The following is a 17621-nucleotide window of genomic DNA, read 5'->3' as shown; positions in this document are numbered from 1 at the left end:
CAAGGCAGGAGGATCACATAAGGTCAGGAGTTCGAGACCAGGAGCCTGGCCAACATGGTGAAACCCAGTCTCCACTAAAAATATAAAAATCAGCTTCGCATGGTGGCAGGCACCTGTAATCCCAGCTACTTGGGAGGCAGCAGAATTGCTTGAACCCAAGAGTTGGAGGTTGCAGTGAGCCGAGATCACACCAGTGCACTCCAGCCTGGGTGACAGAATGAGACTCCATCTCAAAAAAAAAAAAAAAGTTACCCAGGAAAAAGAATGTAATGACTAACATAAACTTTAACAAATACAAGGCAAATAACTCTGAAAGACAGTACTTGAGCATAACACAAATATCATGATTAAGACTATCAATAAATAGGCATATTTGTTTTAGAGTTATAAAGAAATATATTTCCCCCAAAATACTGTAAAGTGGGTTGATGGTCAGTGCCAGAATGTAAGCTCCATGAGCACAGAGACTTGTCTATTTTGTTCACTGCCATATTCCCAGCATATTAAATGAACATCTGTTGAATGAATGAATGCTAAGTACAACATCGAGTTTCAAAATGAGGCTCTGAGATATGGGTAAATGAAGTTCATTTATATTTAAAACCAGGACACCAAGTACAATTTAATTCATTAGGTAATTACTAAGTAACTTATATGTATGTGCTTATGACTATGCTAAGATATGTTTGTATGGATCCTCCCTTTTAAATAATAAGCTGCATCAGATCTGGAATTGGTGTCAGATTTGTATTGTTTAGAGCGCCTAGTAAACAACTTTTAGTAGATTATTTTCAACCCTCATTGTACATTAGCATTGCCTGGAGAACATTAAAAAAAAATGCCTGTGGACTTACCAGACACAAATAAATTTGAATCTCTGGGGTAGAGACTGAACTCTGATTTTCTTTTCTTTTTTTAATGTTCACAGTTGATATTGACGCCTAGGGATGGGTGAGCACCTCCACTGTAGACCAGTGGTTCTCAAACTTTGGGTTACAGGAGAATCATTTGGAGAGCTGAAAATTCAGTCTTACTCTCCCAGTTTCAGATTCAGTAGGTCTAGGGTAGAACCTAAAAGTTTATATTTTTAATAAGTTTCTAGGTGATGCTCATGCTACTGGTATGAGAATCACTCTAAGAACCATTGCTACAGGTCACCTATAGTGTTTCTGGAATGAATTAAAGAATAAATGTAGAAGATATGCTAATAGACAAACATGAACATTATATGAAAAATTTAAATATAAAAAAGGTTAGAAAAACATAAATTAAAACCACAATGAGATATCACTACATACTTATTAGAATAGCAGAATGAAAAACAAAATGAAAAATAATCCAAGTGCTGGTGAGGGTGCAATTCTCATAGACTGCACATTGAAAAACAGTTTGTCCATTTCTTTTTTAAAAAATTTTATAAATAATATCGACAAAATGTCCATTTCTTATAAGCTAAACATCATATGCTTACTAATCCCAGTAATCATATGCTTACCAAAGCCATCAATCTTATGCCTGGATATTTACTCAATAGAAATTAAGACATATTCACATAAAACTCTGTACATGAATCCTTCCAGCAGTTTTATTCATAATGGCCACCAGCTGGAAACAACTGAGATGTTCTTCAACTGGTAAATGAATAAATAAACTATGGTACATCCATGCGATGAGATACTACTCAGCAATAGAATGCAACAAACTGCAGATAACTAGCAATACTGTTAATGAATGTCAAATGCACTCTGATAAGTGAAAGAAGCCACTCAAAAGGCTATACACTGTACAATTCTACCTATACAACATTCTGGAAAAATTAAAATTATATATAGAAAAAACAAAACAGTGGTTGCCAGGGGCTGGGAATGGGGGGAGGAGTCAACTACAAAGTGGCACAGGAGAATTTTTTGTTGGGGGTTGATTGATAGAACTGTGCAGGACAACTGATTGTGCAGAACCTCATCTGTAAAATGGGATTAATACTATCTACCTACCACACTAAGTTGTCGTGAAAATTAAATAAGATAATAGATGGGAGAGTGCTTTGTAAGCTAAAATATGCCTTATGAAATATAGTCATGCATACAATACATTTTGCAAGCATTCCTCCTCCTCTTTCAACATATACAAAGAGGCAACACTCTCCACAAGAACCACTAACACTTTCTGATATTTCAAGGACAAAGTGACAAGGACCTGGCAAATAAATCAACGACATACAGTTAATGGGGATGATGAGAGTTAACAGAGAATAACAAAGGGTAATTATGAGGCTGCTTCTCACTGTCCACCAGACTGACTCAGTGATAGGCAGAGACTGAAGGGGCACACTTAGGATAAAACTAGGGGTGAAGATAAAGCAGCCATGTACCTTTCTTCTTTCAATTCTTCTGAAATCTTAGAAGAATAAATAAGCTTTTTGTTTTGTTTTACAACACTTACCTCTTTTCTAAGAAAATATCCTCCCAAGCATGCTTGTCACTCCTAACCAATAGTTCTTTCTCAGTAAATTGAGGGATTTTGGTTTCTTGATTATAAAACTATATAGACTCTTTATAGAAAACTAGTGAAGAATAAATACATTTTAAAAAATGAAGGTAGAAAAAGAGACAAGGTAGAAGCATAATGCTACAACCAGCAGTGTTTATTCTATGAATGTGGTTTAAAAAATATTTTTCATATGTTTATTAGCCATTTGTTTATCTTCTTTTGTGAAGTCTGTTCAAACCTTTGCTAATTTTTAAACAGAAGTGTGTTGTCTCTTATTATTAGTTCCAGTTTTTTACACAGTCTGGATATACTATATTCTTTGTAAGATACATGTTTTGTGAATATTTTGTCCTATGTTGTAGCTTGTCCGTTCACTACCTTAATATCTGTCGTGATAAGTTGGAGGTTTTAATTTTGATGAAGTCTACTTTACATAAATGTGTATTTAACCTAGTTGTAATCATATTGAATACTCAACTTTATACCTGTTAACTCTTAATAGCATAAGCATTTATTTCCTGATGTTATTAAAACTCCTCACATCATTTTTAATGACTGCAAAATATTTCATTGAATTGATGTTGCATATTTTACATAACTAGCCTTCAACTATTATACGTTAGTGTTAATATATTAATTACATATAATATCATAAAGGATATCTTTGTAAATAACTTTTGCTTCATTACTTCAGAACATCTCCTTAAAGTATGGAATTCCAAAGAAAACATGTTAGAATGATACTGAAAAGATAGCACATGTTAGCAGTAGAGCGCGTCATCATCATCTATCATCATCTGGAAGGCAGCCTTACAGATGAAGCCTTTCCCCTATGTGAGGACATGAGATCCAGAGACAGAAACTGAATTGCCAGAGTGGGTAGAATCCATTCATTAATGTCTAAGTTAGGTCTTTCGATTTCCATTATTGTGACCTTTTTGTGATACCACATTAATGCTCCTAAAATCTTAAATTGAAATGAAATGTAGCAAGTCATTAGTATTATTTGAATGTGTAAAATTGTATGACTGTGCTCGATTTCAAATGTTGTTCACCAACAATGCATTTCTATACAAGTAGCTGTGAATTTCTATATGCAGTTTTTCCCTATTTAATTGCTACCATATACATATAATATTCAATTATAGCTGCTTTATAAAGCCAAATTATAATATTAACTTGAAACATTTCATTTGACTTCAAAATTTCAGATAGTTAATTGAGTAAACCATGTCTACTTGCTATACACACAATAACACACCACGCACTAAGATGCCAAAATTCTACTTAAACTTTCTTTAAAAAAAAAAAAAAAAAACCTTTTAAAAATGAAGTAGAAGTAGACAGAAATGCTCAATAACTTTGCCTGAAACTTCCAGTATATCTAACAAATATAACACTTAAATCATTCTAACTTCAGGAATTATAACTTGACAAGATAATTATTTTCTTAGGTATAATGTAACGTCATCTGTGGGACACTTAAGACTTGGTCTTCCTAATCTAGATTCAGGCTACTTTCTGAGTGTGGATGGCATCATACTCTCTTAAAATAAGTCACAATGAGAGAAACACCCAGAGTTCACAGTTTGTGTTTAAACTTACTGCTGACTCATTTGTCCCTTGATAACTGAACCTTTCTTTACTAACTTTAATTATAGCTATCTGTCATTTTAAAACTTCCCCTTTCCTTGTGAACGTATTTGCTATCCTTGTGGCCTCTTGACTGTGAGACACTGGGTAAATATGTCACCTCCAAGATTCTTATTATATGGTGTTCAGTCTGCTAAAAACAGAACTTGTACTTTTCATGCATTCCTTTCCTGCATGTGGATGTTGTAAAGATTACGCGAGATGATGTATGTGCAAGAGATTACTGTTGTTATGTTTGAAATAAATTTCATGGAATTTGTTCTAAACTTGGGATGCCATAAATATCCTCCTCCTCTCTGCCGTAACACACCAGCTATTCCACCAGAAACATCATTCTTAGGCACTATATTCTAAATGAATTGCCAAAACCATGGGGATCTGGAAAAGAAGAACTGCTATGTAATGTCTGGTATCATTACTACTCCCTAATCTCTAAATGCAAGTGACCAAAAAAGATTCTCTCTCAGCTAGATGAAGCAGATTCCTCCAGCGTCATCAAAGTACATCAAGGCAGTTCTATGATCTGGAAGATCCAAACAGATGATTCACTCTTCAAGAGTCCTATTAAAAGTCAATTTTTTTTTTCCAAGAAATGAATGATATGCTTGAATTGAGAGAAAGAAAAAATACACAAAAGTGTTTTCAAGAATTGGTGTGGTATGTGGGAAAGAACATGGGCTGTGCTATCACCTAAACCTGGGTATGAATTTCAGCATCAGGATTTTAGGCAAGTTATATTACATCTCTTTGCTTATTTTCTCATCTATAAAATGGATACAGCCATCTAATAGAGCTGAAAGAAAGAAATAATAATGCACATAATGGCTGGGCATGGTGGCTCACACCTGTAATCCCAGCACTTTGGGAGGCCGAGGCGGGTGGATCACCTGAGGTCAGGAGTTCAAGACCAGCCTGGCCAACATGGTGAAACCCCGTCTCTACTAAAAATACAAAAAATTAGCTAGGTGGCGTGGTGGGTGCCTGTAATCCCAGCTACTCGGGAGGCTGAGGCAGAAGAATCACTTGAACCTGGGAGGCAGAGGTTGCAGTGAGCCGAGATCATGCCACTGCACTCCAACCTGGGCAACAAGAGCGAAACTCCATCTCAAAAAATAATCATAATAATGTACATAAAGTCTGCAAGTACAATAGCCTGAGCAGAGGTAAGCACTCAAACAATGTCGGCTGTTATTCATTAATTCAACCAGCACTCACTGAGTACTTTAGGTACTAGGCATTATACAAAGCATGCCTATGACCTGTATTATAACTGTCATCCAATAGGAATAGGGCAAACCTAAGATGAATGCAGAGTAGATGAGTGCTTTTACTGTACAATATAAAGGACATGTAGAAAAAGTTAATTTCTCACTACAAAATAACTCCTGGACAGCTTAATGACCTCATTAAAACTCTACCACTATGGAATCAATCCTTTAATTTGAATTAATCTTTTTCTTAACTTAATTATTTATTTGGTCCCCCAAATCTACTTTAAAATGTAAACATTCCTAAAAAGTAACAGCTTTACAAAAGAGAAGAGAGAGAGTAGCTACACTTCTCTCCAATGTTTTCTCTTCATCCTTGGCATCGTCTGTCTTCTGGTTCTACTGTTCACTAGCTTTGTTGTTCTTGGGCATGTCACTTGACCTCTCTGAGGCTGCTTCATCATGAAGATGGGGATAACCTCTTCAGCTGCAATGATGTAAGTCAAGATTTACAGAAAAGAGAAAACTTATGGAGTGGGAGACACAAAGAAAGCAACAGGGAGGAAAGAGACACACAGAAAAGAGTCAGACAGATGCTGACTCAGAGAGGAGGAAAGAGGAGAGAGGCAAATACTCAAAGAATAAAAAATTTGTGTAGGGCAGAAATTTCACTCAATGAACATAAGCTCTCAGGATGCAATCCAGCCTGAAAAAGTCCATCTTGGTTGTGACATTTAAGATTTTTAGCATCTCCCAACAATTATTCAGCAAGTTAATGGCAATGGCTTCATCAACATCTTTAAGGAAAAAATGAAGACCTGCTGAGAGGCACAGAGATGGTAAAACCATAGAAGAGCCAGCAAACTTCATCAATTTGTTTGAATGTTCTAAGCAGTCACACTTAAGTGACTTAAGCCATATTCTGTGATATTAAAAAATGTGTATTGCTGTATATACTACATGTTTGTGCCAACATATCATTGTAAAGGGTTATATACACAAAATTATGTATTTACTTTTGTTGAGCATTTTAAGGAATTTTCAAAGACAATATAAATTTTTAACCTTTTCTACTGATTTTAGATCTCAACCCTATAAATGCTAATTTTTGTCCTCTATTTTTTCTTTTCCTTACTGATGATGTATTGAGAGGAAAAGGATTTTTATCATCAGACTGCCTTAACTATGTTCTGACTCTCTTTTTCTAGGCAGCTTATCTGATCAGTTGAATAAATCTGTTCTAGGAATAATAGTTCCTTACTCTAAAGCCTCCTATCAACTATTAGTTCTTACACTTTAGCCCAGTTAGTTGCTTTGGCTTATTTAGGCATGTCTGGACAGGCCCAGGCAAGTCTTAGCCTTAAACCTTTCATAAGCAACTTCCTCTCCTTCTTTGTTCTTCCTTGCACTTACCTATTTAGGAAAGTTTTAGGCTATTAGCAAATCGAGTATCAGTTTAAGACTGTGAGGTTCAGCTCCAGCCAATGGATGCAGGACAGAGCAGTAAGGATGACCCAAATGCATAAGGGATAAACATGTCTGCCTTTCCTTTGTTCAGGTGTGCTCTTGCCATTATTCCATCTGTGTGGAGCACCCTTTCTGCAGAAAGTAAAGATTGCCTTGCTGAGAGGTCCTTTGTCTCTGTGCTGACTTTTCTTCGTGACACTGATTATCTATTTCTAACAACAGTTATACCTTATGACAAAATAAAACATTTCTAAGTTGAATAGTATCAGGATGAAGGCAAGTTGGTCCATACTTTGCCCAGTTTAAATGCACTCAATATGTTTCTAGGAAAAGTCAAATATTTTCCCTATTGGTACTACCTTGGTTTACTTCTCATCTGTCTTCTTCCAAGTTTCAAAACTCACACATACCTTTCCAATCACTAGTCTTCTCTAGAACCACACTGTTCACCTGCATCTGGATGAGGGGGCTCCCATACCTGGCCCCCATCACAAAACCCCCATCTGCTTTTTCAATAGAACCCAACAGGTTTCTACAATACACATTCCCAAATGAAGCAAACTGCACATTTTGGCCTTAGTTCGCAGTATCCTGAAAGCAAAACCATTCACTCTTCTGAAGACATCACAAATTAACAGTAAATTAAATGGCTGCCGTCTCTCATTAAAGTGCCTAATAAGGCACTAAAAAAATTATATTATGAGAAGGTAAAACCAAAGGTTACAAACTAACAGTTTTGTTTGAACAGTGTTTTAAAAATCTAGTAACTGAAAAACAGAAAAATCTAGTAACTTAGATTTCTGAGTTTTCTGAAACAACCTGAAGATCTGGCAACAGTGGGTCCACACCCACTCACAGCAACAATAGGCTGGCAGGGGTGACAGGTGTCCCCTTTCAGTAGCACAGAAGCTCTCAAGCACATGATGGTTTTCTGGAAGATTGCTGTGACCATCAAGGACCTGTGCTATGGTAATACTACACTGTACCTAGGCCTCATGCTGGAGTTCAAGGAATACAGCAGTAAGCAAAACATAAAAACCCCTACCCTTGCGCAACTACACTGTGGTTTTGAGTAGATGCTGAAGGAGACAGAAAAGCCACCAACTAAAAATAGTAAAGCGAAGGTGTTCTAATGTTCCTGAGAAGACTTAATAGTATCCTTCAGAGAATCCTTTTGTAAAGTGAATGGCCACTCCCTCCTTTTATCAGTTTTGAGATCTAGATTGGTTGTGCTTAAAATGAATCCATACTAATTGCTAGATTACAATGTGAATTCCTATGTCTCTGTATGTCTGATACAAATATCATTGTCATTCAAAATGATTTATAACCTTCACTCATAGCTGCAATTATCTCCATACCATATATTCTATATATAACAGTGACCTAAATATACTGTCTAAATTTGTGGTGAACCTTTTCAGATAAGCATTTTTTCATTAAAAGATAATATGATACGTTCTCCTTTAAGCTTAGCATTTAAATATACTAACAAAATTATACTGCATATTAAATTAACACTTAAAATTTCAGATTCACATTCAATTCTGTTTTTGAACATAAAGCAAAGCCCTTATATTTTGAAAGTTTCTAAATCTCAATCTTATAAACTTTCAAAACATAAGGGCTTTGCCAACTGCCCTCAATTTCTGCCTTTGCTGATGTACACTAAAATCTACAGGGCCTGATAGTCACGTAACAGGTAAATGAATAAAAGACGCCAGAAAGATTGCTTGATGACTTGAAGAAGTGTCTATACAGAGGAGTTCACACATTCTAATTAAGTTCTCCTGATGTTAAAACTGCAAGAAACCATGAGCTGTAATATGGAAGGCAGTTTAAGGCAAGGAGAAGAGAAAATTATCCATATTGTCTAGCTAAATTAAAATTATTTCACCCAAGAAAGTCTGGTTATGTCTGCCTTAAACCAAATCATATTGTTTCATTTCACAACTTGGGCTAGTGAGAATATGATTACTGTTTAAGAAATTCTTCTCTATGAAATTGTTCCCTAACTCAGTTATCACCACCATCACTATCCTAGTCATCTTGTCTAGAAGTGTAGAAGTTATCTTCGATCAATCTTGATTCTATGACTCCAAGAATTAGAAGTATCTAAGATAGGCGGTATCTGAAGGGAGAGTAGGCTGCTATTAAGTGACTCAAATCCAAGTCTTCCGTCTGCTAAGCCACATTCTTTCCATTATGCTGTACTAGCTCTTCCTCAATAACTTAAATCTAAAGCTTTTAGAGCTAGCAGAATCAGTATCTCATTTAATCTTGGTAATGACCCTGAGACCTAAGCTGAGGCAGACCTAATTATTTCTAACATACTGGACACTGGGTATCTAAAGGATAAAATTCTTTGTTCAAAGATGTTATATCTAATGCCTAGTAATATCTATAAGACATAACTATTGGGAAAATCATTGCGTGTAACTGAAATATATTATCTTTAGAGTAACAGTATCTCTAAATGAGTGTAGTGTATCTGTTAGGTTTGTATTCTGGGGATGGTAAATACTAGACATCTGTACTGCCCTCTCCTTTCCCACTGTTATCTTTTAGCACATTCTTTCCTACTGGGGCTGAACCCAGCCTCAAAATCTTTCTGTACCTACTGCTCCAGAGAGCCCCATATCAGTTGACTGGCATGGCATTCCTGTTTTGACTCTCCTCACTTAGGTCCCACACTGTATAACATTTGTTTCTGATGTTTTCTTTGCTTTTGAGTTGATATTTGTTATTAATGGTTGTCATATTATATCATGTTTGTATACACTGTCTTCTGCATGTACAGATTCCTGCTTTTTGCTTTTTATTTATTTCAGAGCCTCAACTGTAGTAATTCATACACAGTGAATCCTCAAAGTGTTCTGAATGTACCTGAGACAAATGGATGGTATTTAGGGAAAAAATATAAAATTAAAAAAATTAAAACTGCTGTTATTTCTGAATATAATTTAGATCAAGGGTCAGTAAACATTTACTGTAAAAAGCCAGATAATAAATACGATAAGTTTTGCTAACCAGATGATCTGTGACGCACTCACTCAACCCTGCCATGACAGTGTGACAGTACCCACAGAAAACACATTAACAGGTGAGTATGACTATGTTCCCATGAAACCATTTATGGACACTGAAATAGAATTTTCATATAATTTTCACAAGTCACCAAATATTACTCCCCTTTTGATTTTTTTCTCCAACAGTTAAAAAACATAAAAATCATTGTTAGCTTGCAGGCCATAGAAAATCAGGAGGCAGGCTGAATCTGGTCCATGGCCCAGAGTTTACTGACCCCAGGCCTAGATCTAGAGTTGTCAAAGTGAGAACTTCTGGTGGTCTGCAAGATCTTTTCAGCAAGTTCAATTACCAATGTGTGAGACAAAATTTTCTTTGTGTACGTCAACAAAATAGACCAAATGCAGATGCAAATATGAGGAGCTAGTTACCTTCTATTTAAATAAGCCAAAAATTGAAGAGACTGACAAAAACGTAAAAGAATGCCACTCTTCTCAATAATTTTTCCTTTATGTTTATAAAATGTAAAGTGGTATCCCATATCAAATACTGTTTATATTAACATGTAATAAGCTTATTTTTCATATGTTAATATTTTTAGAATTCTTCAGTTTTGATTTCTAATATGATAAATGTCAGTTGATATAACCAATGAACAAAAGCTCTCTGGGGGCTCTCAGTAAATTTTAAGAATGTGACCAGGTGCAGTGGCTCACGCCTGTAATCCCAACATTTTGGGAGGCTGAGGCGAGTGGATCCCCTGAAGTCAGGAGTTCAAGACCGGCCTGGCCAACATGGCAAAACCTCGTCTCTACCAAAAATACAAAAATTAGCTGGGTTTGGTGGCATGCACGTATAATCCCAGCTACTTGGGAGGCTGAGGCAGGAGAATCACTTGAACCTGGGAGGCGGAGGTTGACGTGAGCCAGGGTTGCACCACTGCACTCCAGCCTGGGTAACAAAGCGAGACTCTGTCTCAAAAAAAAAAAAAAAAAAAAAAAAAATTTAAAATGTAATGGGAGCAGAAGACCAAAAACTTTGAGAACCAGCTGCTGAGACACAGATAGATTAACTTATAGCTGGTGCACTGCCAGCAGAGTGTACCTAGGCCTGCCCTTGAGACAAAACCACCTGGGAGACAACTTCATTGCAAGCTGTATCTTGGCCTCTCCCCACCTAAAAGATTCCTAGCATTTCTCTGATTAGATCCTGATTTGGTCAAATGTAATCCCATGTATTTATGTTCTTATATAATAAAGTTAGTGAAGACATGGTGGTTATTTTCATAAAAGAACTCTTTGGATCTATGTAGACCATAAAAGCACTTCAGCCTTTACTCTGTCACAACAGGCATCTAGAAGCAAGTCTCTCTCTCTGGCCTCTATTTTCTAATCTTTAAAAACAAAAAAATTATTATTGTAATTCCTTGCCGCCAGAACATATCTCAAAACAGATTCATTAGCTCATTTACATATCATAGTGTACCTTTGACCTGGCTACACAAATACTGTGGGAGCCTGATCCTAATTAGAACCCTCACAACAGTGTTAAATCTAAAGAAAGAAAATCCACTAGACATGGTACAAGTTTATACTTGTATCAACTTGTATTAGTATAATACAAGTATTATATTAATAATACTGCACTAAAATTACATTTTGCAAGTAAGGTATACAGATCTTATATTTTTTAAAAGTATTAATACTTTGCTTGTTCTGTCATTTGAAATCTAAAAACTTTTTAAAATAAAATTCTAGGGGAAATTTTTATTTTAATTATTTTAGGGGAAAGTTATTTTAATTCCAGTGTTACAATATACAGGGAAACTTTATATAAGGAAGTATTTCTTTCAATATAAATATACATACAGTTTGACTGTCTATCCAAATAATGTGTACTGGTGGCCTGAGGAAACATTTTCTTTCTTTTTCCAACTCCATTTTAGAGAGATTTAAGAAGTAATAGCCATGATTTCAACATTTATCATTTTTTTGAATTATATGTTCTTAATTAGAAAGTGTTTCTCCATGAGTATATGATTCTAAAAGTCTTCATCTTTTACCTTGTGGAATAATAACTTTGTAAACAATAACAAAAGAAGGAATAATTTATATTTTTGAATATTTGTCCTTCAACCTGTATTATAAAATTACTTAAAACTCAGGAATTGTGATTGGATGCTAAGTCTGCCACAGTTTATGAGTACTGGCTCCAAATAGTCAAATAAAATACATTTGGCTACTTAGACCAACACCAAAACTGAAATTCATTAGCATCTTTTTTTTTCAAGATTGAAAAATTGCTATTTATTTGACAAAAAACTATTGCATTTAATAAAGAAATGTTAATAACTGGTACATACATTAGTTCAAAATATTTTCACTAAGCACCAAATAGAATAGTTCTCGGTCTTTTCACTGAGAACGCCTTTGAAAAAATGCCTATAACAATCAGTTTATTTAGGTTTTTAATCAAGAAATCGAAAGCTGCCAATCAGAGTTTCTAATTACCATGAGATGACCAGGTAAACAAACTTGAGGTCATATAATGTGAGCTTTTAAAAGCTTTGTTTAATCTCTACATCCCAACTGAGGGGTTTGTTGGCCTCAGGCTGGTAATCACAGGTCCATGTGCCAGATACTATACACACACACACACACACACACACACACACACACAAACCACTGAGTAATAAATATCATGGATAAAAGGTAAAGACTATATGGCCCATGTATATTTAAGGGGAATAATGTCTAATTCTCATGGCTATACAATTAATTCACTAGCATCTTTAAGATCAGAAAGCCATTGGCAAATTATTGTCTCTTTGGGAAATTATTAATCATTTGAGGGAAGAGGGAAAATTCATTAGAAGAATGTTGGGAGCTGTGATGTTAAAAAAAGAACAAAAAATAAACTTAAAATATGGGGAAAATGCTTACTGGTTAAATCTACAGTAAAAACAAAAGTCTCATCATGATTGCAAAACATTCCAAATTGTGAAACTTAAGTTATTTGTAAAATAGACAAAAGTGAGGCAGCTTCCTCAGTCATTTTTTGAGATCTCAGCTCAATTTAAAGAAAATGCTTATATTTAAAAGAAAGCCTATTTCAAAATACGAATCCCTACATTAAGCACATATAAGGACATGAGGTAAATTTATGTCTCATATCATACAACACTCCTGCTCCATGTGTGTGTAAATGAAGGTGTTGGGAGACTAAAGTTAGAAAAGGTTATTTGCTTCACTATTCACTTCTTTAAGAAATACAAGCGTCTCAATCCTAAAAGAAGCAAAGACTATAGGACTAAATAGATGCTAATGTGAAAAAATCAATTTATATAAAATTGGTATGTGGACCATAAGGAAGAATGGGAAAAGAAAGGGCATATATACTTTACTGTGTGGAAATGATATATTATTTCTGGTAAATACTGTCTAAAAAATTTTTTTGGTATAAAAAATTACATTGCCTGCTCCAATTCTTAAGTCAAAATTATGTCCACTAAAAAACTTGAATGTAATAGTTTATTAAGAAGGGAACAATTTAAAAACCACATGGAATTTATACTACCACAATGCTAAAATGGATCAAGGAGATTTTGGTGTATAGTTGAGAAGATAAAGTGGTCTTCTGAGAGAAAACATAGCTAATATTACTCCAAAGCGGCAAAACCAGAATCAAAGTATGGTTATTTTAAAGCATGGCACAGCAGTTTAAAACTTGAACGATACCATTGTTATTTAAATAAAATAGTTTTCACTTTTATTTTGTTTTCCCAATTTCCCTCCCCAGCAATGGGACAATACACATAACTAGCTGCTGGGAAATTTTCTGAGCACTTTGTGGAAACTGTTGGCTTTCAGAAATGGGCAGGCTGATTTGAACCAAAAATTAGACAAAATACAGAATTGCAACAACAATAAAAAGCAACTTAGAAAGAGGATCAAGCCAAGCAGATAAGCAAACTTTATAAAATCAGTTAACTGGGGCTGTTCATCAAGTCAGTTCCCTAATTTCAAAAAGCCGAACCAAAGCAAAGCATGTTGACTTACATTGCTTCTTTAGTTCTTTCAGCTGTTGTTTAAACTGTACAAATTTTTCATTATTTTGAAAGTCTGCATCAGAATTCTTGCTCTGTAAAGCCAAAAATTTCTTCTCTACCAATAATTTTAAATCTGGTATTTTTTCTGGACGTTCTTCTTTCACCTAAGGGAGACAACAAAATTACCTGAGTTAAATGTTAATAATAATAGTGTTAACAAAGTTTTGCAACATTGTTTTTATCTCAGATAATTCAAAGCAAAAGATAGTGAGGTTGAAAACAATCTCTTGAACAAAGCACCAGAGAGGTTGGGACATGTTCTAGGACAGACTGCTGGCAAATACTGAAGGGACTCATTCATGCCAACTACTCATTCTATTTTGGCTTCCGTAAGCTAGTGGCCCTTCAATGATCCTACTAACTTGTTGTCTTCTGATAACTGCCAGGGAAAATCACAAATGTGGCAACTTCACGAGACCTGAGCATCACCACCCAAGTCTGCTCAGTCCTCTCTCACACTCATCAGTAGTTATTCCATCCTTCATGCTCAACATTTTTTTTTTTTTTTTGGCCCTCCACCCTAGCAGGTAAGAGTCACTTCTGCTTTACAAAAGTGGCTGGGGGCTTTAGCCTTGACTTTCCATAATGTCCTGCCATGCCAAGGAATAAGTGCCCCCTGATTCTGTTCAAGGCTAAATTCTCAACCCATGTTCTCCTCCATCCCCAATATTATAAAATTATTTCCCAATATTATAAATTTTCAAATATGCAGAAAGGCTGAAGGAAGTATATTATGAACACTCATTCATCTACTTCCTAGGTGCCACAATTAACATTCTGCTCTGTGTGTGTTATCACATATCTATCTATCTATCTATCTATCTATCTATCTATCTATCTATCTCTCTCTCTATCTCTCTATCCATTCTCAACCCTGTTCTTTATTACATCTTCATCTCCTTCACAACAAACTTTCCTCTCAACGGGCTCTTTTCTCAAGAACCTTTACACAGGCTCTTCACACCCATTTTTTAAAACAAACAACCTCTTATAATCCCAGCTCCCTGCCCCCAGTTATTTTCTGTTCATATTCCACCTCCTTGGGGGAAAAAAGGAGCCACTCTTTCCACTTTCTCATCCTCCAGCTTTAGCCACTATAGTCAAGCTGCTGCCTCATCACTTTGCTGCAGCTGCTCTCCATCAGGCCTTCATAATCGCTCCCTTTCATCATTGGCCCTTTCCTGATGCTCCTGCTGCCAAGCAAAACTCACCAAACTCTCTATTGTGCCCCATACACTTTAGACGGACTTCTACCACCACTCCAGGAATATTCAATTGCTTATTTTTATGCCTCTTTCTCCTAATAAAGTATAAACTCCTTGAAAGATGTCTGATTTATCATGGTATTACCAGTGCCCAGCACACAGTAGGTAGTACTCAACATGTATTTCAAATAAGTTAATCTTATTAGCTCCAAATATACCTACCCACTAAAAGCCACAATTTATTAGCTGCCATTATTATTAGTATACAGTACAATTTCTAGGCTGGAAGACAGCTTAGAGATAATCTAATCTTGATCTCCTCCCCCCAGTTTCACAAATAAATAAAATGATTTAGAAAGAAGTCAAATGACTTATCTTCTACATCCAACTAGTCAGAGGTAATGCTAAGACTACAAGTTAGATACAGAAAATTATTGATATTGGTTCTAGTCAGTGGCATATACTTCTAATCTCTCTGAATCTGAGTTATCAATGCATATGAATTCAAAAGATTATCTGCAAAGTATATGCTTTAACTTTTGTCACAGAGAAAAGACATAATCTTCATTTGCTTAATTGCTATGCATTTTGATTACTAAATAGAAAATGAGAATTAAGCATGAAACCAAAATGTCTAAAATTTATATTTTAGTGTAGGAACTGACTGTCTTCTTGTATTGCTAACCCCCAAGTGCTGGATTCACCATTAAAGAGAGTTTTAGAAAACATGGAGAGGCTTTAATGACAAGTGTTATATGTAATTAAGGATTTAACAGAAGTACTGTATGGCTAAAGAATGAATAAAGCTCAATTTGGAAAAGAGAAGATAGAAAGGCCATATAATAGTGCCTTATAGCTCAAGAATAAGAGCTATTATACACGGTGACTAGCTATCCTCTACCTCTACATAATAGAACAAAATGCAAGAAGTTCAAAATTGTAGCATGAAGAATTGAGAGCAGACCTAGAAAATAAATTGCTGGTTCTTAGAAAAGGATTATAGGCGCTCTTTCTGGATTTATAAAATAAAATGGACTCACATCCACCTAAGATGTTAATGGTAACATTATAGGAAGGCATTCAGGTGAGCCTTGTCAAGGTGTAATCAGTCTGAAATTATTATGTAATCTGGGATGATCTAAGCAGATAATAAGTAAAATCTGAATGTTGTTTTCCAACAAAGTCTCTAACACAGTCAACCTACTTAATTCCCACAGTTCCACTACAACCACTGCTGAGGAGGTGAAGACTGAGTAGGGAGTGGGGGCAGTGAGGATGGAGGGGAGAGGCATTTTGAGGTCTGACAACATGACAACCTGAAATATGACTAGGAAAAGCTGAATAAACCAAATTTTTAGTGATTCACTGTGCTTTCCCCCCATAACCAGAACCTTTAGAAAACTGCTGTAAAGCACATAAATTCACTGCTGTAAATGTCTTCTCTGAAAGTTTGAGTCTGCATGGCCATCCATTGCAAAGAGAACTGACTGTACTCTAGCTATCAAAATGAAATTTAAAAACATTCAACTCATTATCTCTTTAAATCAATAAAACAAATGGGCACTAACTATTTTTTAATGGTTTCTTGCTTTGTTTGAATATCTAAGAGACACAGATTAATGAAAGGAAAAAAAATTGAGTGGCTAATCATGTAGCATGAAAAAGATAAAGATGCCCCTCTTTTCTTAGGAGAATTTTTGTTTGTTTTAAATTAAGAGACAGGGTCGGGCTCTGTCACCCAGCTGGAGTACAGTGGCGTGATCACAGTTTACTGTAGCCTTTAACTTCCTTGGTCAAATTTCAAATACCTCAAAGAAATTTGAGATGGAGAGATCTACTAGATTATTAGGTCCATCCTTTTCCCAATAATAAAGTCTACCCAGATACAGGACTTAGAATCTCAGTGAATTAAAAGATACTAGGTATATTAATTTACTAGGGCTGCAATAACAAAGTACCACAGATTAGGTGGCTTAAACAACAGAAATTTAGTTTGTCACAGTTCTGGAATTAAGAAGTCCAAGATCAGGGCATCAGCAGGGCTGGGTCCTGTAGCATCAAATGGTCTTCCCTCTACACAGGTCTGTGTCCAAATTTCCTCTTAAGGACATCAGTCATATTGGATTAAGGCCCACTTACTGACCTCATTTTAACTTAATGACTTATTATTATTATTTTTTTTTGAGGCGGAATCTCACTCTGTTGCCCAGGCTGTAGTGGCATGATCTTGGCTCACTGCAAGCTCCACTTCCCGGGTTCACACCATTCTCCTGCCTCAGCCTCCCAAGTAGCTGGGACTACAGGTGCCCGTCACCATGCCCGGCTAATTTTTTGTATTTTTAGTAGAAACGGGGTTTCACCGTGTTAGCCAGGATGGTCTCGATCTCCTGACCTCGTGATCCGCCTGCCTCCGCCTCCCAAAGTGCTGGGATTACAGGCGTCAGCCACCACGCCCAGCCAATC

The 17621-nt window shown here is 35.8% G+C and overlaps 1 protein-coding gene across 7 annotated transcripts in view; it reads right to left on the bottom strand.

Annotated features, from left to right (window-relative positions):
- Positions 1–17621, bottom strand: part of NSMCE2 (NSE2 (MMS21) homolog, SMC5-SMC6 complex SUMO ligase) — a 274220-nt gene that overhangs the window by 172747 nt on the left and 83852 nt on the right. For all 7 annotated transcript variants that reach the window (XM_034966578.3, XM_014345998.3, XM_008973918.5 and 4 more), the window contains one exon: positions 13904–14057. In XM_034966578.3, the coding sequence (XP_034822469.1) occupies positions 13904–14057 (154 nt within the window). The remainder of the gene's footprint in view (positions 1–13903; positions 14058–17621) is intronic.

The sequence above is a fragment of the Pan paniscus genome, chromosome 7 (genome assembly GCF_029289425.2).
Source record: "Pan paniscus chromosome 7, NHGRI_mPanPan1-v2.0_pri, whole genome shotgun sequence".
Classification (NCBI taxonomy): Eukaryota; Metazoa; Chordata; class Mammalia; order Primates; family Hominidae; genus Pan; species Pan paniscus.
This window is presented reverse-complemented; position numbering and strand designations above follow the sequence as displayed.